The sequence below is a fragment of the Mya arenaria genome, chromosome 7 (genome assembly GCF_026914265.1).
Source record: "Mya arenaria isolate MELC-2E11 chromosome 7, ASM2691426v1".
In the NCBI taxonomy this organism is placed as follows: domain Eukaryota; kingdom Metazoa; phylum Mollusca; class Bivalvia; order Myida; family Myidae; genus Mya; species Mya arenaria.
This window is the reverse complement of record NC_069128.1, coordinates 22,470,831-22,496,107: the sequence shown is the minus strand read 5'-3', so window position 1 is coordinate 22,496,107 and position 25,277 is coordinate 22,470,831. Positions and strand designations below refer to the sequence as shown.

The following is a 25,277-nucleotide window of genomic DNA, read 5'->3' as shown; positions in this document are numbered from 1 at the left end:
TCCAAAACAGCTCTTCTTAACCTGCTGGAGTAGCTCGCTGCACTTACTCTCAAACAGCTCCTCTTAACCTGCAGGAGTAGCTCGCTACACAAAATCTTAAACAGCCCCTCTTAACCTACTGGAATAGCTCACTACTCAAACTCTAAAACAGCCTCTTTTAACCTGCTGGAATAGCTTACTACACAAACTCCTAAACAGCCTCTTTTAACTAGCTGAAGTAGCTCACTACACTAACTCTCCAACAGCTCCTCTTAACCTGCAGGAGTAGCTCGCTCCACAAACTCCAAAACAGCCCCTCTAAACATGTTGCGGAAGTTTACTTCGAAACAGACCAAAGTGCAAAAAAAAATTTCCAGGGCACACAACTCTTAAAGGCAATGTGAATCTTTAAGTCGCAAAGTAGGGGTCCGGGTGTGGCTTGTGACACAAGCCATAGTCGTAATGTGAAATTATTTCAAATATCACCCTGAATAACAAAGATATGGACTGGACCGGACCTGAGCCACTATCATCAGTAAGACTTTTATAGCAAAACTGACACTGCCAAGTGTTAAGTGACCTTTACCTTGAAATGAATGACCTTGGTGGGGTGCTCAACATGTTGTCAACTAATGGTGGTCACTTCTGCCAAATTATTTTGAAATCCCACCATGAATAAGAAGGAATTAAACTGTAAACATGAAGAAGGAACGATGGAATGAATTGCGAGATTCCTAAATAGTATTTACCCCCCACACAGGGTGTATAATGGAAGTTTAAATTCAAGAAGTTTTCAATTAGTCAGTACATGCAAATTGTTCAAACTTTTTTCTCAATCATTAGTCCATTTTATCTACATAATACCTGCATATTTATTTCAGTTTTACAGAAACAAAGAAATTATAGAATACTGCACATTGGGGAGTTATTTTAAGAGAAATATTTCTAATTCATTAACACCCGTACATGACATACATTCTTTCTCCTGTACAAACACACACGGCTGTCTTTTTTATGATTCCCCACCTTTAAAAGTTTTTTTTTTCCTCCAGCTTGTGAAAATTGTCCTGTTTGAGAATTGTTTATTTCATATTCGGACAAAAAATTAACAGCCACGATATACGTTTTTTACCCAATTATTGCTCATGAGATTGATGATACTGTATATTATTACTTAAATTAACGATGCCTACATTTCAATTACAGAAAATGAAACAAATTTTATTCAAAACATGAAATATATATTACAGTGTTTTTTTTCTGAGTTTTAAATGATCTCTTGTAAACATTGTGATAGATCACCAGTATGATTTTGAGTTCGCATTTCCTGTTGGATAAAATAAAACATTTAAGGTCAAAAAAGTACACATATTTAGATAGGATACAACCGGACAGTCAACTGGTTTTGATAATTTAATGTAAACAATCATTGATCAACAAATCATTAACCCACTATCATTCAGATTCTCCTTCCAATTTGCATCCAGTTTAAAATTATAGCTTAAACCTTTCAGTTTGTCTTTGCAAAAAAGTAAATATGTCAACAGTTTAATTGATGTAGGACGCTCTAGTTAACAGATTGTCATACAACTGGGCCCCCTCAGGATATCAAAATTCTATAAAATCTTTTTTTCTTTAAATTTCTTCTGAACAACAAATCTTTATCTTTCAACAGAGCATAATAAAGAAACAGTTCAACAAATGTTAAATAAAGCCACTGGGTTTTAGCACACATGAATTCGCTAGCTTGTAGCACAAGCCAAAGAAAACTCGATACTGTATAGGGAAAATTTAACACACAGCAAATGAACAGAGAACGTTAAGGTTTAATGGTGATTTTCTCTAAATGTATTGAAATATCAGATAATACAATTGTACCCTTTTAAAGATAAGCTTATTTACTGCAAGAATATGTAAAAAATATATACATAATTAAAACAATGAACTTACATGAGTCTGTCAAAGCTTATATGCAAATGAGATGACACTACCGTACATACTCAACCAAATCCAATAAGCAATCCAGAAAACCAGCCAAGGATCATCAAGACCAGAAAGAATATTATGAACTCAACCAAATCATGAAATGTTAACAAAAATAGAAAAAAAGGAATTAATTTAACAAAAAGTTTACCGTTTCAACGAAGTACTCATCAGTTTATTGTTGGCGCTGGCTTTCGATGATTTTGGAGCGGGTGCACTTGTTGATGTTCCTGCACCATCCTCATTGGCTTGGGCTCGAGACCGCTTTTTCCCTCGACCGCTATTTCCAGACGACATTGTCAAAGTCTTTGTCACCTTTAAAATATGTAAGTATACTTTGTCTTATTCAGCCATAAAATCAATTGAAATACTTCTGAATCTTTTACGAGATAAGAATTATTTATAAGATTAAACTGATTTAAGATAAACAACATAACATAATAATTTTACTCTCTTTTTTTCAATTATTTACACTCATTTAAATGTGGTATGATAATGGACTTATCAAATGATCAAAATAAATATGACCATATTCATCATTATAACTTATAATAAGAGTTCGATGTAATATTCGAAGTGAAGGGAATTTTAACAAAGACTCTCTTGACTTGAGAAAAACTGTGTTTTCTTCAAACTGAAAATTCATGGGGCTTTGCCACCCAGCCATTATATTCAGTAAAGAAAGAGCTCTATGAAAGTGAAGATATCTACTCAATACATTAAGTATTTGCTTAAAAATCTTACCTTAAAATGATGACAAAATCCGAGTGTGTTTCAGAAACGTGCACTTTTCCTGTATGGCTGTTAGATTCTCCTCCCTCCTCCGGTATGTTCTGTGAAGACGCAAATATCCGTAAAACTATGTATCCAAACAAATAAGTAAGGGCACATACATGAAAATCACTCAAAGCCCTATGAAAATCAGTAATATTTATTCATGAAAACCGATATAAATGTAAAATTATCCATACACATTTATCATACCTAATCGCGGGAGGCAAATCTACTTGGCGTAATCCTTGCGATCATTAGACCATGCCATTTTTTGTCATGGGGTCAACAGAGTACGCGACCTGAATATCAAACATAACCGCAATAGTAAAAACACTTGAAAATAACGATTTATTAAACTTAACTAATATTGTCTGATGACATAGTGGTGACATGAATAAATATTTCCAATAAATACATGTTTTAAAACTCATACACGTTTACTTGAACAGCTCCACACCTATGGAATATTGGATGCCTCCAAGATTGCTTCGTGACACCACCCGACAAAAGATCAATTAAAATCACCCATTAATCGATTAAAGAAGCACATCTGCACGTGACAGCATCCGACTAATGGATGTAATAAAGAGTATTTCCCTTGATTAATTAATTTTATTAATGGTTATGAATGGGCGATGGGAACAGCAGTTAAAGTTAAAAATCTCAAACAATATCGCCCTCAACAAATGATAATTATGATTTCAAGATACAGAATGTCAGAACCCTACGGCTTCAGTGAGTGGGAAAGGGGGTGGGGGCACCTTGCCCCCCCCCCCCAAATCGTCCAAGTTTACTTTGTATGTACATATTGGAGAAAAAGGTAATAACAGACGCTCAAAATGCACCGTTCCGGACAAGACAATCTTAAAAGAATTGTGGGGGGGGGGGGGGGGCGGACCACCAATTAAACCTGCCAACAATTTAAACTATTTAAATTTCAGTTCTGAGGATGGGCAAATGACAAGAAAGTGTGTCCCTTAGTTTCGCGCTCCCTCTTACGACAAATTATTGGCCCGCCCCTGAATACAGTGACCTCAGACGAAATGCGCCGATAATACACAGTTCAACAATTCATAAAAAATAAGCCAATAAATATCGAATTAGGAATTATATAAGTTAAATAAATCAAATGATTTCATTTTTTTTCATCCTGACAATGTTAATATACTAAAATATGAAGGCAATATAAGTTTGCTGTCTATATTAATTTAATTTTCATGTTTATAGTTACTTAATAGCTATATTATGATAGCTATGATCATCATCAAATATACACGCAACTCCCCGGGAATATATGTAAACACAACTGAAATTCACGAACGACCGAAATTAAGATAATTACACAGATCTGTAAACCTAGGTATGTGATAATGATAATAGGTATATTAAATCCAATTAGATGAAACTGGAGCTGTATCATTTCATTTCATTTTTGTGTAACTTTATTAAAAATAATTTGACCTCTCACCATGACAACACTATTCAGTGAACTTGGGGGAATTACTTGGGGCTGAAACTCATCAAAACCAGGGCTGCCTCCACAACCTAAAATATACATGCTTTAAATGTAACGTGTAACGGGGGGTGGGGTGGGGTGGTGGTGGTGGTGGGAGGGGGGGGGGGTAATATTAGTTAAGTATTCATGGTGTATTTTTGGTTCATTTGGATGTGCGCTAGTGGTTATGTCATTTGACCTTTCCCGAATTGACCTTGACCTGATGGGTTTGACACAGACATTTTCTTTCTGTGAATTTTCCGCTTTAAGTGTAACTTTCACCATTCACCATGTTAGCACTAAGGTGATAACACATTATTTTTCCCCTGGACTTTTCTGATCTAGGTGTGACCTTGAACCTTCACCCTGTCAGCACTAGGAAGATAACTCCAACTATTTTGCAACTTGATTTTCCCCTTTGTGTGTGACATAACCTTTAACCATCTCAGCAATAAGATTAGCACGCTTTTGTCATATTACCTTTTTGAATTAAATGTCACCTTGACCGAAACACATAGCGATGTTAACACTTGTAGCACATATATCCTAGCTTTGACCTATTGAGTCTAAATATGACCTTGACCTTTTCCCATGTCAGCACAAAGGAACCTCTTAGAATGACCTTGTCCCCAAACCATGTCAGTACTATGCAGAAAACCAATACTTTCTGTCATGTGACAGTTTTTGTGGAGTTATATTAAACATAAATTAAGTCACTTGACCTTTCATCTGTATGCGTGACCATTACCTTAAATCATGTTATCGCTTTGGAGTAATTCCAGGAGCTGCCATTTTCCCTCCAAATGCGACATTGCATTTTATCCATGTCAGCACTATAAAATTAACACAAAAGCTTTGTCACTTGACCTTTTCACTGTTCGTGTGACCTTGGTATTTAACCACTTTGAACAACACTTTTGGGTTAACAGAGAAGTTTTGTCACTTCACTTTTTCACTATAAATGCGATCCTAACCAAAACAATTGGGTTGTCACTTGTTATTCTCCTTCTTGATATGACTTTGAACTTTCCCCTGTATGTGTGTCCTTGACCTTTGACCATTTTGGGACTAAATGTTAACACAGATGTTTTGTCCCTTGACCATTGAACTCCTAATCTGACCCTGAACTTTGACCAATTTAGCACTAGAGTTAACAAAGTAGCTTTTTCACGCGATGAGGATCAACGTGTAACCTTGTTTTTAAACATGAATGTTACCATTGTGGAGTGATCACAGAGATTTTGGCACTTGATGGGGAACAAAGTGTGACCTTGACCTTAACCATTTCAGTACTATGCAGGTAATGTTATTTTTTATCACTTGATTTTCCCATCCAGGTATGACATTGACATTTAACCATATAAACAATGTACCGTGTACACATGTTTTGTCACTTGACCTTTTCCTTTCTAATTTTGATCCTGACATTGATTTCAAGCACCTTTGTGTTATCACAGATCTTCTGTTTCTTTACCATTCCCCCTAGAGTGTGACCTTGACCATTACTGCGGTCAGCGTCATTGAGTAACATAGAACATTTGTCGTTTGACCTTCATTCTTTAAATGAGGCCTTTAATTTTAACCATGTCAGCAATTTGGAGTTCACACAGAAGTTTTGTCACTTGACATTTTCCCTCTGAGTGTGACCTTGGCTTTGAACCATGTTTACACTGTTTAATTATCCCAACGCTTTTGTTACTTAACTGTGCCCCTCTAAGTGTAGTCTTGACCTTAAACCAGTTTAGCAATATGAGGGAAATGGAGACTTTTTTTACTTGGCAAGTCCCTCTTATTTTTGACCTTGACCTTTAATCATTTAAACACTGGATTTGTCACTTGACCGTTGCCCATTGAGTTTTAAACATGTCAGCACCATGGAGATATCATAAAAATGCTACACGATATTTTCCCTCTACCTGTGACCTTGACCTTTAACAACGTCACTGTGAAATTGCCACAAAACTTTTGTTTTAACGTTCCCTTTTAAATATGACCCTGATCTTCAACTAGTTCAGCGATGTGTAGTCAATGCATACGTTTTGTCACTCTATAATATTCCCTTAGGTGTAAACTTTATCCTTAAATATGTCAACTCTATGGATAATATTAACTATATTTATGAGGTGACAAATAACTTATCTTTCATGACCGTTCTCCTTAATGAGTGATCTTCATCTGAACTATTTCAGCATTACAGTTAGCATAGAACTTCTGTCACTCGACCCTGTCTCTCCACGTATGCCCTTGATCTCCATATCATTACTATGGATTAACATAGCACCTTTGTTACATTACCATTTCCCTCTAAGTGTGACCTTTGTCATTTGTCTTTTGTCCCTCTAAAGGTGACCTTATATCTGAAGCCATGCTGGAACTATGGAGTTAACCCTGAACTTCAGTCACTTGTCAATCTAAGTGTGACCATGATCTAAAGCCATGTTTACACTATGGAGATAACACAGAACTTTTGTCACTTGTCAATTGTCAATCTATTTGTGACCTTGATCTATAACCATGCTGTCACTATGGAGTTAACACAGAACTTCTGTCACTTGTCAATCTATTTGTGACCTTGATCTATAACCATGCTGACACTATTGAGTTTACACAGAACTTCTGTCACTTGTCCCTATAAGTGTGACCTTGATCTGAAGTCATGTTGGAACCATGGAGTTACCACATAGCTTTTGTCACTTGTCCCTCTAAGTGTGACCTTGATCTATAACCATGCTGGCACTATGGAGTTTACACAGAACTTCTGTCACTTGTCCCTATAAGTGTGACCTTGATCTGAAGTCATGCTGGAACCATGGAGTTACCACATAACTTTTGTCACTTGTCCCTCTAAGTGTGACCTTGATCTATAACCATGCTGGCACTATGGAGTTTACACAGAACTTTTGTCACTTGTCCCTCTAAGTGTGACCTTGATCTGAAGTCATGCTGGAACCATGGAGTTACCACATAACTTTGTGTCACTTGTCCACTTAAGAATGACTCATCTACAGCCATGTAGCTATATTGTGCACAAAGATTTACAATTAGGCATTTAACAAAAATTGTTTCCATTAACCAGACCAACCCTTTTTTTCTAATCTGACCCTACACATTTTTTTGCTGTAGCGCAGATTGTTTTTTCGTTATTCCCTAAAACATATGCGTTTTTTCAGTGATCATGTAAAACATTTGACCATTTTATATTTAGTTTTTCTACAATAGTGATCTGATTGAGATCAGTCAATCCCGGTTCTCAAAAAAAGAAAGAAAAATATGTTACGCTTACTAACATGTAGCTACCCTAAAATGAATTGAGATGTTGGGGGGTGGGGGGGAAGGGAGGGGCTAAGCAAACAACAACTGAAGATATGTATAATTTTATTGCCGGATGATATGTATATAGAAGTGAAAATATGTAGAACAATTACAACCTACTGTAAAAATATGGTGCAATACACACATGCAAACATGCTCCAATTATTATTTTCTTGAATGATCAGTTTACACATAACAAATATGATTAAAATGTTTAATTGTATCTAAATTTAAAAAGCAAAGTTAACAACAGTGATTCAGGTCATCACAGTAATAGTAAATTTTGGAGCATTTTTTTTTTAGGTCAATGTACTATTCGGGACATAATTTAACAGTCATTGTCTTAGGCATACAGTATCTACACTTGAAGTTAACAAAAACATCGCAAGGCGTCATTGATAGCTATGTGGTATATTCTGTAATAGGATCAGTCTATATCAATATCAGACTGATGTTTTTTAACAAACCATTTAGCTGAGGAAGAAATTATTTACCTCAACCAAACTATCATAGTGTAATAAGCAAGAAAGTAATATTTGATAAAATAACTGTTATTGAGACATGTTTTGAAATAGATCACAGCAATTGATATAATATTTCCATTATGCATGCTATCTTTAAGTGCAATCTTTACAAGGTATTTATTACTAAAAACTAAACCATAAAAAATATCAGCCATGGTAAATATTAATGCAAATATGTAATGAATTTTTAACTTTTCCTATATGAATTTAATGACTTAAAACACACAATTAGGTTTGGAAGTATCTGTATCCTCTATGATTCAGACTAAACACATACGGAATTGCACATTTTCATAAAAATAACAACTGTCCTGAAAAGGCCACACTTTCAGAACGTTTTTAATTTGTTGTTTCATGAGATGCAAAGTGTTATAATCCAAAATATATTTTGTATGCAAGAGTGACCTGGAGCAACACAATTGCTCGTCTGTAATTTTTCAGTAAAATAACCCAGAGTTATGGGCCTTGCTGTACTTGTGCTTCATTCCAATATCTTAAACAGTTTTTGAATAATGGCCAAGGGTAAAGTGGTTACACTATGATGCAGACAATGATGTGACAATTGTGCTGACAACGATGCAGACAATGATGTGACAATTGTGCTGACAACGATGCAGACAATGATGTGACAATTGTGCTGACAACGATGCAGACAACAACAATGCAAGCACCATACACTGACTTATCTTCTTGGAATAAAACACACAAGCTAAAAACAAATAATAATTGATATGTAGCCCAAAATATGAATATTTGGAAAATATTAATATAATCAAATAACCGTCATGGAATGTTCCATTATGGAATGGAATGGAATGCTTGTCACAGGCCTAGCACTGAATGTATATACAATACAACAAGATTTTGAAAACTGCTTAACTTTTATACATGACAAAAAAATAACAGAATTAAACTCTGTAAATATTAAACAGTTTTGAGCAAACTGAAACTGAGTATGTTATAATAGCTTAGATTTCAAAAGAAAAATAATTCAATTACTCATGTCTGAAATGAATTCTTTGTTCAAAATCAAAAGAATTAATATTAATACAGAAACAAGGAAACTTTCATGGACACAGACATGTTCCTAATCCAAAGATATCTTATGGAAATGATTTTTGAAATATATGAAATAATTTTTCAGAAACACTACTTCACACATGTCTAAGAGCTAGTAAAGATGTTATATAACAAGAAAATGCCCCCAGTTCCAAACTACAACACTACTTGATTAAGCTAAACTCTGACTAATACTGTACCCTAGCAAACCAAAGTTGGCCAATACAGCATAACAACAGGTCACAGTATATACCTGAACATTGGTTTACTAGGGATTTCTATCTACGTTAAGTACTGCATGGGCCCATATTCACTTACATTTCAACTTCGGTTTTGAAATTCAACCTCAAAATGGATACATAAATCATAAATTTCATTATAAAATTGCTATGACATATCATTGTGAAATTTGTAGAATAAACCAGGAATGAAAAAAAAAGTTTAACAGTTGTTTACACACTAAAATATCCTCAAAATATAAAGTTTCAGAAATATTTTGTTCTTTCCGAGTCAGAGTCTCAAACCGCGACTTAAGATGTGGGTGAATATGGACCTTGAGTCCAGTACTGCAAGCTATACAGGCAAAGCTTATTGGCTATTTCAATATTTTGTCACCTTGCAGCAAAACTTCATTTCGTAATTAATATGTAATGGTATTATATCCATCTTGTTTAGTTAAGTGATGTTTAGATTTAAGCCATACAAACAATTATAACAGTTTGAATAACGTTCAAAATTAGGATCCAAAATACTTCCCGTCAAAGATAAGAAATGTCATTGTTTAATTAAAGGGAAGTTACTGCATGAGGACAATCTCAAGGTCTGGGCCAGTTCCCTGTATTTCATGCCAGCATAGTTGATTTATTCAGACATCTTTTAATTACTCGTTGGTCTCCGCTTAGTGCCAATGATTCGGACAAGATAATCTACAAATAGATATATCAGGGTCTTGTGAGGAGTGAAATAATAATGATCACGGAGCTGATGTAGCTAATTTACAGTGAAAACTTTCCCTTTAACTAATTTGAAATATTTTAAAACTTTTAATCTAACATTTAAATGGAAACAATTTAAATGGTACTCATTTCAAACTTAACATAAACAATAACATTGAAATGTTTACCAGCAATATTATAACAACAATATAGGACATTGCATGTCATTGCAGCGCAAGTTTTCAGATCTATATAAAGAACAGCAACAATAACTCTGTGATACATAACTGAATATAAGGTAGAAGGCAAAATAGAGAACATTCTAGATATAGAGCAGTGAGCACTAGTAATATACAACATTGACATTCAAATTGACAAAGTTCTGCGTACAATAGAGAAGCTGTGGAACACTACTTGTAATGGGTAGGTGTATGTGTTGTGTATGTGTGCACTATTGTTTGCGCGCTACATCATTGAAGTTAGTCTACTTTGTCCAAGTGAAGTTTGAAGCCTGCACTCCAGGACATATATGTAACACTTGGGACTTGTGTCATATGAGTAGGCTCGGCGAGGTAACAGTAAATGAATGATGTCTACAAGAAAAGCCATTCAACGAGCGTCAACGGGCCTACCATTACAAGTGGAATAATTTCACAAACAAGAGTTAAGGCTAACTGAAACTACTTCCATATGCTACACGTACAAGAGCAAGAGGTGTTCCGCAAACTTTCTATTTATAGCAAATATACATGTATGAAGGTCAATAAGAAACATGTCTCACAAAGTAGACACACAGTATCTGGGCTTGTAGGTACACCCATTTTATGAGGTTAAAAGCAACTGAGTCGCCCTTGTCCATCAATTCTTTCCAATGTTATGCATTTTTAGTCAATAATTATTTTTCACCTTTAAAAAATTCCGATGTTACATACAGTTTTAACGCGCAATCTGAAATGTTCTAACAAGTAAACAAAATAAATCACAAATCATCAATACGTTTATAAAGTTATTAAATAATGGAATCTAATGATAATATTATATTTATAACAACAATTTAACAATAAAATATCAACAATCTTGAAAACATATGTTTTGACAAATTAATAATTGATAATTATTTATCATAACTAACATTTACATCATGTGAAGGCCAGTTTTTATAGATAATTTTCTAAAAATAAAAAGTAATGACATTGATTACTTTTCAGTTTCCTTTTTCATATTGTCAGATTGATTTGGCAGTGTTTCCAGCATTTCACTACTCCCATTTCCCCATTTCTAACTAATTCACAACACAAAGTTCATGAATGACAACTTCTATTCTACTGCAACGACACACTTTATTTACCCTTTTATTCATAAAATTGAAGCTTTATAACAATAAATATGATCTCGATATTAGATGCTAGGTTAAATATGAATTATTAAAAAAATACATCCCTAAACAAAAGCTTTCTATAACAGTTTCCACTGAAACACTGAAGTTACCATAGAAACCACGTTTCTTTTCCAAAACATGTAATAAACATAATTGACATATTCTTGCTAGGTTATAGAAAAGTTATTGGCATGGTTACCAACAAGTATTTACACAGATCACCATGGAGACTAACACTAGTGAGAGAAACAGTTCTAGAATAATCCCGCACTCTTCTTAAGAGCTTGTTGTTTCCAAATCGGTTTGCTAAGGAAGTCTGTGTATGTCATGCCAAACACACTCTGGAATTCTTCCTGGCTCAGGTACATCTGTAATGCAACAAATACCTTGGGCATAATTGTTGGTTTCAGTGCAAGATAGCAGTAAAATATTTCACTGTTTCAACACCAAAGAACTACAACTGTCTTACTAACTTCATTGTTTTCTTTTATAATCTTGGTATAATAACCATTTTCTTATTTTCATTTATTCATTGTTTTTTCTTTCATCTCATTTTTTTCAGTTATCAAGTCATGTTAAAATGTTATATTAAACCAGAAATGATATGTAAAATAAATTAAGCTTGAAAGATATGTGAGCAACTTACTCAGGTGACATAGCAAGAAACTGAGACTGGTTGCTTCATAAAACACAAACTAGCAACAAAAAAACCCCAGACTGTATCCACTGACCTCTTTAGTCTTAGGGTCAACCCCTGCGGGCAATTCCTCAGTGGCACCTTGTAACTCAGACAGGGGATATTTCATGGTTTCCTCAAAGCTGTTCCCACCATTCATATCATTCTGAAATACAAACATGTTAAAAAGTTTAAAATAAACGTCATCTAATGTTATTTATTGTTGGGTTAATGTCAGAAGGGACAAAGCAACATTAAACCATAGATGTTTCAGGTACCTTTTCGCAATAAAGCCCATGTTATATGGTCTCTAAACTAACTATGAACGTCAATTAGTTTATTAAACTTATTTAATTTACAATGATTGTGAACAAATTATTACAACATTATATGCACCACTCTCATTGGCATGATGTTACGCGAGAGTGTAGTCTTGTGTTGTGGGGTAAACTGAAGTACCCAAAGTGTATTTCTATACTTTTAAAGTGTTGGTATGAAAATGTATGATCATTTTTGTGTACCACCAATTCTGGTCAACTCATTGATGATTTTCGGTTATATTCAATCATGACTTGGTGACTACATACACAAACATGGGATGATTCAGGGGCTCAGCTAATAATTTGCAGGCATGGATTGGGCAAAATATCATAGTTGGAATACAGTGTGGTAATACACGGAGTGAATAATCATAAATTGCTGATCTTTTAGCAATTAGTAATCAGCAATATCTATTGCAAGGTGAATCTTTTTTTTCACGATAACCACTTTCAAAGACAGTGATAAAATGTGAATTTTTAAAAAAGACATTAAAATAATTGAAGGGTGACATGCAGAAATGGGTCATAATTAACATAACAATAAGTGCAACAGGTCACAAGTCTAATTGTTATATGGTGTAACTGGGAAACATGGTATCAACCTTCTGGGGACTTAAATTACATCAACCTTCGGGGGACTTATATTACATCAATGTTCTGGGGACTTAACTAACATCAACGTTCTGGGGACTTATATTACATCACTATTCTGGGGACTTATATAACATCAACGTTCTGGGGACTTTTATTACATCACCGTTCTGGGGACTTATATTACATCAACGTTCTGGGGACTTATATTACATCACCGTTCTGGGGACTTAAATTACATCAACCTTCTGGGGACTTATATTACATCACCGTTCTGGGGACTTATATTACATCAACATTCTGGGGACTTATATTACATCAATGTTCTGGGGACTTATATAACATCAATGTTCTGGGGACTTATATTACATCACCGTTCTGTGGACTTATATTACATCAATGTTCTGGGGACTTATATTACATCACCGTTCTGGGGACTTATATTACATCACCGTTCTGGGGACTTATATTACATCACCATTCTGGGGACTTATATTACATCAATGTTCTGGGGACTTATATTACATCACTATTCTGGGGACTTATATTACATCAATGTTCTGGGGACTTATATTACATCACCGTTATGGGGACTTATATTACATCAACATTCTGGGGACTTATATTACATCACCGTTCTGGGGACTTATATTACATCACCGTTCTGGGGACTTATATTACATCAATGTTCTGGGGACTTATATTACATCAACATTCTGGGGACTTATATTACATCAATGTTCTGGGGACTTATATTACATCAATGTTCTGGGGACTTATATTACATCACCGTTATGGGGACTTATATTACATCACTATTCTGGGGACTTATATTACATCACTATTCTGGGGACTTATATTACATCAACGTTCTGGGGACTTATATTACATCATTATTCTGGGGACTTATATTACATCACCCTTCTGGGGACTTATATTACATCACTATTCTGGGGACTTATATTACATCAACATTCTGGGGACTTATATTACATAACACTATTCTGGGGACTTATATTACATCACTATTCTGGGTACTTATATTACATCAACGTTCTTGGGACTTATATTACATCACTATTCTGGGGACTTATATTACATCAACATTCTGGGGACTTATATTACATCACCATTCTGGGGACTTATATTACATCACTATTCTGGGGACTTAAATAACATCAACGTTCTGGGGACTTATATTACATCACTATTCTGGGGACTTATATTACATCACCGTTCTGGGGACTTATATTACATCACCGTTCTGGGGACTTATATTACATCACCATTCTGGGGACTTATATTACATCACTATTCTGGGGACTTATATTACATCAACATTCTGGGGACTTATATTACATCAACATTCTGGGGACTTATATTACATAACACTATTCTGGGGACTTATATTACATCACTATTCTGGGGACTTATAATACATCACTATTCTAGGGACTTATATTACATCACTATTCTGGGGACTTATATTACATCACTATTCTGGGGACTTATATTACATCACTAGTCTGGGGACTTATATTACATCACTATTCTGGGGACTTAAATAACATCAACGTTCTGGGGACTTATATTACATCACTATTCTGGGGACTTATATTACATCACCGTTCTGGGGACTTATATTACATCACCGTTCTGGGGACTTATATTACATCACCATTCTGGGGACTTATATTACATCAATGTTCTGGGGACTTATATTACATCACTATTCTGGGGACTTATATTACATCAATGTTCTGGGGACTTACATTACATCACCGTTATGGGGACTTATATTACATCAACATTCTGGGGACTTATATTACATCAACATTCTGGGGACTTATATTACATAACACTATTCTGGGGACTTATATTACATCACTATTCTGGGGACTTATAATACATCACTATTCTAGGGACTTATATTACATCACTATTCTGGGGACTTATATTACATCACTATTCTGGGGACTTATATTACATCACTAGTCTGGGGACTTATATTACATCAATATTCTGGGGACTTGTATTACATCAACGTTCTGGGGACTTATATTACATCACCGTTCTGGGGACTTATATTACATCACCGTTCTGGGGACTTATATTACATCACTATTCTGGGGACTTATATTACATCACCGTTCTGGGGACTTATATTACATCACTATTCTGGGGACTTATATTACATCACCGTTCTGGGGACTTATATTACATCACTATTCTGGGGACTTATATTACATCACCGTTCTGGGGACTTATATTACATCACTATTCTGGGGACTTATATTACATCAACGTTCTGGGGACTTGTATTATACTGACAGCATCCGTGGTGTCACATGTTTTTAGACCCATGAAACTTTTTAAGGAGCACAATACAGGTTGATGCCATTTTTTTATTTTATTTTATTTTAATGCATGATTATGTTTAACTCATTTGACAGTACAGGAAAAACAACACAGAAAAAAGCGTACCAGTTATTCTGGGGAATTTGTAACCCCATAGCTATTCAATAATAATAACAAAAAAAAAAAAAAAAAAAAAATATATATATATATATATATATATATATTATATATACACCCCCCCCCCTCTAAGTTGAGAGCATAAAAACATTTAAAAAGGCTAACTGCACACAAATCTTTTTTTTTATCATCAATGTCAAATGAGATGAACATAATAATGCATTCATCTTCTTATTTATTTTTTTTGCATCAATCTATGCAATTGGCCCAATTCATCTCCTTATTTCTACATAAAAGAATCTTTTTTTTATTTTATTTTTTTTATATCTAGGGAAGTGCTGAGGATTAATAAGGATACTTACCAACACAGAGGCATACATATTTTCTAGTTCAGCAAGCTATTCCCAACAAGATATTTATAGAATGAAATGTGCATGTTTTGTTAATATTAAATGATGGAAAAGATGAACCAGGCAAAAGTAAAGGCACAGTTATATGTATTAAGTACAATATTCTTTAACCACAAACCTTATTTGGAGTTATGCTAGTTTGTGTTATATACATCAACTATTTTATCCATGTCCATAAATCTTTATTTGTACTTATTTATATACTGTAAAATAAGCAAACCTGTTGGACCAGGACGACGGCATCATTCCCGGCGGCCAATTCCTTGCCAAAGTCTTCATATGACATTGAGTCCTGAAAGAGTAGAAACATAACTACAGCTATCACTGGAGTGATGACTTTCCCAGCACACTGCCTTCGTACATGTTATTTCTATTTTCAGGTTAACGACAGCATTGTTCTCGGCCGCATATTCCTGAAATAGTCTTCATTTGACATTGTGTTATAAAAAACACATCAAATACAATATTTCTAGGACAAAGAGACCCCTAGGCTAAGTATTTTTTTTACCTGGCATTAAGTGCAAGAAACAAATGTTAATATTCTATTATCCACCCTGATGGCGATTGGTTCATGAAACCAATTGGCAAGATTATGGATATTAGAAGAAAGAATTCACAAACCATTAACTTGCCCAAAGTTTCCATACAACAATTAAACACAAGATCAGGACATTCAGATCCTTAAATTATGATATAATGGTCATGTCAAGGCCTCTGTAAGCTGTCAAATGTTGCTTGTTCACTAAAGACAATATTAAACAAGAGATGTTTGTCAAACATTATGCCCCCCCTGAGCGCCATGTTGTCAGGATTATATGGACAATTGAATGAAATATGCATGGACCGAAATGACAGCTGATTTGTTGCTGTTTTAAGATTATGGCCATTAAAGTGTGAGGATAAAGTGTGTTATGACCGTCATGACCTTTGACTCTATGAACTCAAAATCCAGAGTCATCAGCTGGTCACCAGAAACCTAAATGTCAAGTTTGAGGGCCATGGGTGCAGGCATTGTCAAGTTATCACAAGACAAGTTTTTTTCGTTCAAGGTCACTGTGACCTTGACCTTTGACCCGATGACCCCTTAAATCATAAGGGGTCATCTTCAAGTCAGATGCAACTCCAACTCAAGTTTGAAGGCCATGGGTTCAGGCATTGTTGAGTTATCACTCGGACAACCTTTTACCATTCAAGATCACTGTGACCTTGACCTTTGGCTCTATGAATCCTAAAATCAATAAGGGTGATCTACTGGTCAGGCTTAACATCCATGTTTAATGATCATAGGTTCAGGCATTGTTGAGGTATCAGTGGGGGAAGATTTGTTAACTTTTTTGCGTTAAAGGTTACTGTGACATTGACCTTGGCCTGATGACCCCCAAAGTTGATAGGGGTCATCTACTGGGCAGGTCCAACCTCCATGTCAAGTTTGAGGGCCATGGGTGCAGGCATTGTTGAGTTATCACTCGGAAAACCTTTTATCATTCAAGGTCACTGTGACCTTGACCTTTGGCCCAATGACCCCTAAAATTAATAGGGACAATCTTTTGGCCAGGCTCAAACTCCATATCAAGTTTGAGGGCCATGGGTGCAGGCATTGTCGAGCTATCACTCGGACAACCTTTTACCATTCCAGGTCACTGTGACCTTGACCTTTGGCCAGATGACCCCCAAAAACCATAGGGGTCATCTCCTGGTCAGGCCAATTCTCCAAGTCAAGTTTGAGGGCCATGGGTGCAGGCATTGTTGAGTTATCAATCGGACAACCTTTTACCATTCAAGGTCACTGTGACCTTGACCTTTGGCCCAATGACCCCCAAAAACGATAGGGGTCATCTACTGGTCAGGCCCAACCTTCAAGTCAAGTTTGAGGGCCATGGGTGCAGGCATTGTTGAGTTATCACTCGAACAACCTTTTACCATTCAAAGTCACTGTGACCTTGATCTTTGACCCATTGAGTCCAAAAAACAATAGGGGTCAGCTACTGGTCAGGCCCAACCTCCAAGTCAAGTTTGAGGGCCATGGGTGCAGGCATTGTCACGTTATCACTCGGACAACCTTTTACCATTCAAGGTCACTGTGACCTTGACCTTTGGCCTGATGACCCCCAAAAACAATAGGGGTCATCTACTGGTCAGACCCAACCTCCATGTCAAGTTTGAGTGCCATGGGTGCAGGCATTGTTAAGTTATCACTCGGACAAGCTTTAAAATTATTTTACCATTAAAGGTCACTGTGACCTTGACCTTTGACCCGATGACCCCCAAAATCAATAGGGGTCATCTACTGGTCAGGCCCAACCTTCATGTGAAGTTTGATGACCATACGTCCAGGAATTGTTGAGTTATCACTCGGACAAGCTTTGGTCTACAGACGGACCGACCGACATACCAACATGCCTGTGCAAAGCAATATACCCCTCTTCTTTGAAGGGGGGCATAACAATTTAGTCATCGGGGAGACTTTACCTTAAAGAAGTCTGCCTCCCATATACCAAAGTGTCCAGTAAATGTTGGTGGTTCGTAACCTTGTTTTACGCGGAACACAGGTGTGTCAGGATCACGATCTGCGGGGTCGGTTGTGATGTACTCCTGCAGATAAAGGTGACATGTAATAGTTATGTTTAACCAGGTTTTTTTTGAAGAACTGCTAAATTATCATTTTTTTATAATCATCACATGTCTATTAAAGTTATTGAATTAATCTTCATTGGAAAAACAATACATATATAGGTAGATACTGCAAGATGGAATATGGTGCAGAGCTTTTCTCAGCATAACTCAATAACTATTTTTGGAAGAACAAAGTGATCCGCTAATACATCATTGTAATCGAGTACCCCATCAATGTGAACATTACAAAATCTCAAAGAGTTGAGCTAAATATGTGCACTAACCATTGCGAGTCGTTCAGCCTCTTTCTTCTCTTCCTCTCTCGCATTTGCGCCGATCCACACATACACCCCATCCCAAACGTCGAGAATCATACAATCATCAGTCACACAATCCTGCTGCGTGAATTCTGGAATCTCTTCACACATGAATCTTCCAGAGGCGTTGCTCAGCTGGAACAAACGAGCCGGGTGCTCTGACTCAGGGTCAGCCAGGCGCTTGCTGCTCATGTATTCTCCCTTCCCGCCAATTGCGTCCCAGAAAGCTGGCTTCTCCTGGCCTTCAATCACAATTGTGCACTCCCTAGAAGTATATTAATAGAGAGTCAATTGTTCAGAACTTAGTCAAATAATAAACTTCATTATTCACATTGTTGTTAACTTTTAAAAGTGAAATTTATGGTGATGATGATTAATAGCTTCAAGGTTTTAGCAAAATACTGGGTTAATGCCGTGTATGTCTATATTGAGTTCAAACTGTCTTGCACTGAGCTCACAATATAATCAATTAAAACAAGCGAAGCTTAAGCAGTTTATCAGAAGAACTGTAAATGAACATGAAATTCCAAGACCAATTAATATTTGAAAGTTAACAACAATCACATATAGCAATATTGTAGAACCTTACAAAAATGAGAACAATCAGCCCATAATGTTAACCACATTATACAAAAATCAGTACTAATTTCAAGACTTTGGATTAAGTCAGTTTGAACCACTAGGAAAGCATATGATCTGATATGGAAGCATAACTTTAAACAACATGCCTATATTGAACCCAATTAGGACTTCACTTTTGCTAGACCATGAGCCCATTACAGTTCTGACATGTTCAGATGTCTTATAGCAGCAACACTTGTTTAAACAAGCAATGTGTTTTCAGTAAACTTGCCATGTTAAACCAAACTGCTCAATAATGTACAGCAGCATATAAGCCCTTTTAGATGCATGGAATGCATGTCATTCAAGTAATAGCATTAATTATAAAATCAATTTTACAAATCGTCTTTTCAGTGTAAAGTACACACAATGTGGAGCAGGTCCGGAGGGTTACCATGGTGATTGGTAAACACTATAAATGTTATACGACGATAGCTGATTGAGTCGGCAGCTGTACAGTTGTTCAAACATAGTAATAGCTGAAGAATAGTTACACTTAAGGGGGCATGAGATAGTTCCCATTTGAGGAATTAAACCTGCGACTTGTACAGTTGTTGATTATAAGAGTCAAACACATATAGCAATTAGACACTCTCATCCATATACTAATACATGACTAAATAATGACATGTTTAGTAATCATTTATTGTACAAAACTGTTACCTTGGCGACCTCTTTGCCACAAGTTTAGCAGCCTCTCTCTCATCACCTGTGCTGCCCTGAAAACAAAATAAACATATCAAGGTAGAATTATGATTGAATATCAAAACACTACATAATATCAAGGTAGAATCATGATTGATTATCGAAACACTACATAATATCAAGGTAGAATCATGATTGATTATCGAAACACTACATAATATCAAGGTAGAATCATGATTGAATATCAAAACACTACATAATATCAAGGTAGAACCATAATTGATTATCAAAACACTACATAATATCAAGGTAGAATTATGATTGAATATCGAAACACTACATAATATCAAGGTAGAACCATGATTGATTATCGAAACACTACATAATATCAAGGTAGAATCATGATTGATTATCGAAACACTACATAATATTAAGGTAGAATTATGATTGAATATCGAAACACTACATAATATCAAGGTAGAACCATGATTGATTATCAAAACACTACATAATATCAAGGTAGAACCATGATTGATTATCAAAACACTACATAATATCAAGGTAGAACCATGATTGATTATCAAAACACTACATAATATCAAGGTAGAACCATGATTGATTATCAAAACACTACATAATATCAAGGTAGAATCATGATTGATTATCAAAACACTACATAATATCAAGGTAGAATCATGATTGATTATCGAAACACTACATAATATCAAGGTAGAATCATGATTGATTATCAAAACACTACATAATATCAAGGTAGAATCATGATTGATTATCAAAACACTACATAATATCAAGGTAGAATCATGATTGATTATCGAAACACTACATAATATCAAGGTAAAATCATGATTGAATATCAAAACACTACATAATATCGCGGTAGAATCATGATTGATTATCGAAACACTACATAATATCGCATAATAATGTTATCATCCATACGCTTTATCATATAACATATCATGTGACTTTAGGCTCCATAAAAATGAATTATCAAATTTAAGTTTAAACTTACCGTATTTATTTTACAACGATTGCAAACAGGTTATTACAGCATTATATTAATCACTCTTGTTGGCACAATTTTACAGTTGATTGTGGTCTTGTGTTGTGGGGGAAACTGGAGTACCCAGAGGAAACCCACTTGTCCAGCTTGGTGACCACAAACAAAACATCATGAATATCTTTAAAACAATGTATTAATGGGACTTTCATGGTCTTGATACAAAGTACTTGCCCCGTACTACACTTGAACATGCCGGAAGATAGCCCTTACCTTTCCACACCAGATGTAGACGGCAGTTTTGAGGAAGACCACAAACGTGTCATTAGAGTTGAGTGACGCAGCCTCCATTGGAACCTGAATGGCCTTGGTGTTGAGAATGGATGTGCCTCTCACTTGGAGCATGTAGGAGTCACCAGGGCCTTCATTACTGGGGCCACCGGTCCATCCGGCATGACCTCCCTGTAAAAGAGTGAATTATCAAGACAATTCAATAACTGGTCTTCTATGGTTAATAAATGACAAGCCTCTCACTTGGAGCATGTAAGAGTCCTCAGAGCCATTTTTACATAATGGAAAAACTATTGTTGAATAATTTTATACAAACTTTTAAAACACATACTTGGTTGTACGTGGCATATGAAGGTTTAACATTGGATTTGATAACCATAGATTAAACTTTTATGATGCTCAAAAATGCTAAAGAAACTGTGCTGTGTATTTATTACCTGGAACACTTTGATACACTTAGCGCTATTCCATTAAACATACATGAATAACCCCCAGGGGGTAGACACTTTTAAAATATACCACCCCCCTACAGAAGCAAATTCACCCTTTCGGGATCCAAATTAGTGATAAAAGACACCCACCTATATACTATTTAAATAATTGCCTTCCTCCGTGGGTTGTATGTTTTATTGGAATAGCCCTTAGTTCCATAGATGGCATAAGATGAAGTTTATACTAATAAATAACAAGAGATGTTTGTCAAACATTATGCCCCCTGAGCGCCAAGTTGCCAGAAATATTTGGACAATTGAATGAAATATGCATGGACTGAAATGACAGCTGATTTGTCATTGGATGCATATGAGGCAGGTCATCTACTGGTCATACCTAATCTTCATGTCAAGTTTGATGACCATAGGTCCGGGAATTGTTGAGTTATCACTCGGACAAGCTTTGGTCTTCCAACAGACCGACCGACATGTGCAAAGCAATTATATAACCCCTCTGCTTCGAAGGGGGGCATAATTAAACTAGATGTTCACTGAAAACTGATACTTCAACTCATGCATTTAGTGACATATAAATTTCTACTGTCTACTATATAAGAAAATAAACAAGTTATTGATCGGAAACCGTTTTTCATGTAAAGGTCACACTGACCTTGACCTTTGACCCACTGACCTCAAAATCAATAGGGTTCATCTGCTGGTCATGACCAATACACCTACCAAGTATGAGGTCCCTGGGTCAAAGCGTTCTCAAGTTATTGATCGGAAACCGTTTTTCATGTAAAGGTCACACTGACCTTGACCTTTGACCCACTGACCTCAAAATCAATAGGGTTCATCTGCTGGTCATGACCAATAAGCCTACCTAGTATGAGGTCCCTGGGCCAAAGCGTTCTCAAGTTATTGATCGGAAACCGTTTTTCATGTTAAGGTCACACTGACCTTGACCTTTGACCTCAAAATCAATAGGGTTCATCTGCTGGTCATGACCAATACACCTACCAAGTATGAGGTCCCTGGGTCAAAGCGTTCTCAAGTTATTGATCGGAAACCGTTTTTCATGTAATTGATCGGAAACCGTTTTTCATGTAAAGGTCACACTGACCTTGACCTTTGACCCACTGACCTCAAAATCAATAGGGTTCATCTGCTGGTCATGACCAATAAGCCTACCTAGTATGAGGTCCCTGGGTCAAAGCGTTCTCAAGTTATTGATCGGAAACCGTTTTTCATGTTAAGGTCACACTGACCTTGACCTTTGACCCACTGACCTCAAAATCAATAGGGTTCATCTGCTGGTCATGACCAATACACCTACCAAGTATGAGGTTCCTGGGTCAAAGCGTTCTCAAGTTATTGATCGGAAACCGTTTTTCATGTAAAGGTCACACTGACCTTGACCTTTGACCCACTGACCTCAAAATCAATAGGGTTCATCTGCTGGTGATGACCAATACACATACCAAGTATGAGGTCCCTCGGTCAAAGCGTTCTCAAGTTATTGATCGGAAACCATTTGGTATTCCTACCGACCGACCGACAGACCGACCGACCGACCGACCGACCGACCGACCGACATGTGCAAAACAATATACCCCACTTTTTTCAAAAGGGGGCATAAATATGGACAATCAGAAAACCTTTTTTCAGCTTACAGTCACACTGACCTTGACCTTTGACCCACTGACCTCAAAATCAATAGGGTTCATCTGCTGGTCATGACCAATAAGCCTACCTAGTATGAGGTCCCTGGGTCAAAGCGTTCTCAAGTTATTGATCGGAAACCGTTTTTCATGTTAAGGTCACACTGACCTTGACCTTTGACCCACTGACCTCAAAATCAATAGGGTTCATCTGCTGGTCATGACCAATACACCTACCAAGTATGAGGTTCCTGGGTCAAAGCGTTCTCAAGTTATTGATCGGAAACCGTTTTTCATGTAAAGGTCACACTGACCTTGACCTTTGACCCACTGACCTCAAAATCAATAGGGTTCATCTGCTGGTGATGACCAATACACATACCAAGTATGAGGTCCCTGGGTCAAAGCGTTCTCAAGTTATTGATCGGAAACCGTTTTTCATGTAAAGGTCACACTGACCTTGACCTTTGACCCACTGACCTCAAAATCAATAGGGTTCATCTGCTGGTGATGACCAATACACATACCAAGTATGAGGTCCCTCGGTCAAAGCGTTCTCAAGTTATTGATCGGAAACCATTTGGTATTCCGACCGACCGACAGACAGACAGACAGACAGACAGACAGACAGACCGACCGACATGTGCAAAACAATATACCCCACTTTTTTCAAAAGGGGGCATAAATATGGACAATCAGAAAACCTTTTTTCAGCTTACAGTCACACTGACCTTGACCTTTGACCCACTGACCTCAAAATCAATAGGGTTCATCTGCTGGTCATGACCAATAAGCCTACCTAGTATGAGGTCCCTGGGTCAAAGCGTTCTCAAGTTATTGATCGGAAACCGTTTTTCATGTTAAGGTCACACTGACCTTGACCTTTGACCCACTGACCTCAAAATCAATAGGGTTCATCTGCTGGTCATGACCAATACACCTACCAAGTATGAGGTTCCTGGGTCAAAGCGTTCTCAAGTTATTGATCGGAAACCGTTTTTCATGTAAAGGTCACACTGACCTTGACCTTTGACCCACTGACCTCAAAATCAATAGGGTTCATCTGCTGGTCATGACCAATAAGCCTACCTAGTATGAGGTCCCTGGGTCAAAGCGTTCTCAAGTTATTGATCGGAAACCGTTTTTCATGTTAAGGTCACACTGACCTTGACCTTTGACCCACTGACCTCAAAATCAATAGGGTTCATCTGCTGGTCATGACCAATACACCTACCAAGTATGAGGTCCCTGGGTCAAAGCGTTCTCAAGTTATTGATCGGAAACCGTTTTTCATGTAAAGGTCACACTGACCTTGACCTTTGACCCACTGACCTCAAAATCAATAGGGTTCATCTGCTGGTGATGACCAATACACATACCAAGTATGAGGTCCCTCGGTCAAAGCGTTCTCAAGTTATTGATCGGAAACCATTTGGTATTCCGACCGACCGACCGACAGACAGACAGACCGACCGACCGACATGTGCAAAACAATATACCCCACTTTTTTCAAAAGGGGGCATAAAAAACATGAAAGGTAGGGCTGAGACTTTACCATAGCACATAATATTTACCCTATATAAGATATGATGTAAATGTGTACAACTTACGGAGAAGATGATCATTTTCCCATCAAACATGGCCATGAAGTGTTGAGGTTCCTTCCCCATGACAACCCTCACCTGTAACATATACAATGATTGTTACTCTTCACAAAACAACATATACACAAGAATTAAAGTAAACATAGCTTAGGAAATATATAC

General features: G+C 36.6%; 2 protein-coding genes across 6 annotated transcripts in view; both read right to left on the bottom strand.

Annotated features, from left to right (window-relative positions):
- The window catches only part of LOC128240844 (ubiquitin-conjugating enzyme E2 E1-like), a 35,862-nt gene extending 32,941 nt beyond the window's left edge, over window positions 1-2,921 (bottom strand). Inside the window, exons 1-2 of the mRNA XM_052957773.1 lie at window positions 2,707-2,921; window positions 2,114-2,277 (exon numbers count right to left, since the gene is read on the bottom strand). Of these exons, the coding sequence (XP_052813733.1) occupies window positions 2,114-2,259 (146 nt within the window). The 5' untranslated portion in view covers window positions 2,260-2,277; window positions 2,707-2,921. The remainder of the gene's footprint in view (window positions 1-2,113; window positions 2,278-2,706) is intronic.
- Window positions 2,922-7,593: 4,672 nt separating this feature from the next.
- LOC128240284 (advillin-like) overlaps window positions 7,594-25,277 on the bottom strand; it is a 39,174-nt gene continuing 21,490 nt past the window's right edge. For all 5 annotated transcript variants that reach the window (XM_052956856.1, XM_052956857.1, XM_052956861.1 and 2 more), the window contains 8 exons: window positions 25,122-25,193; window positions 21,402-21,590; window positions 20,126-20,181; window positions 18,809-19,106; window positions 18,381-18,503; window positions 16,132-16,203; window positions 12,171-12,281; window positions 7,594-11,807 (listed from right to left, as the gene is read on the bottom strand). In XM_052956856.1, coding sequence (XP_052812816.1) covers window positions 11,694-11,807; window positions 12,171-12,281; window positions 16,132-16,203; window positions 18,381-18,503; window positions 18,809-19,106; window positions 20,126-20,181; window positions 21,402-21,590; window positions 25,122-25,193 — 1,035 coding nt within the window. In that variant the 3' untranslated portion in view covers window positions 7,594-11,693. The remainder of the gene's footprint in view (window positions 11,808-12,170; window positions 12,282-16,131; window positions 16,204-18,380; window positions 18,504-18,808; window positions 19,107-20,125; window positions 20,182-21,401; window positions 21,591-25,121; window positions 25,194-25,277) is intronic.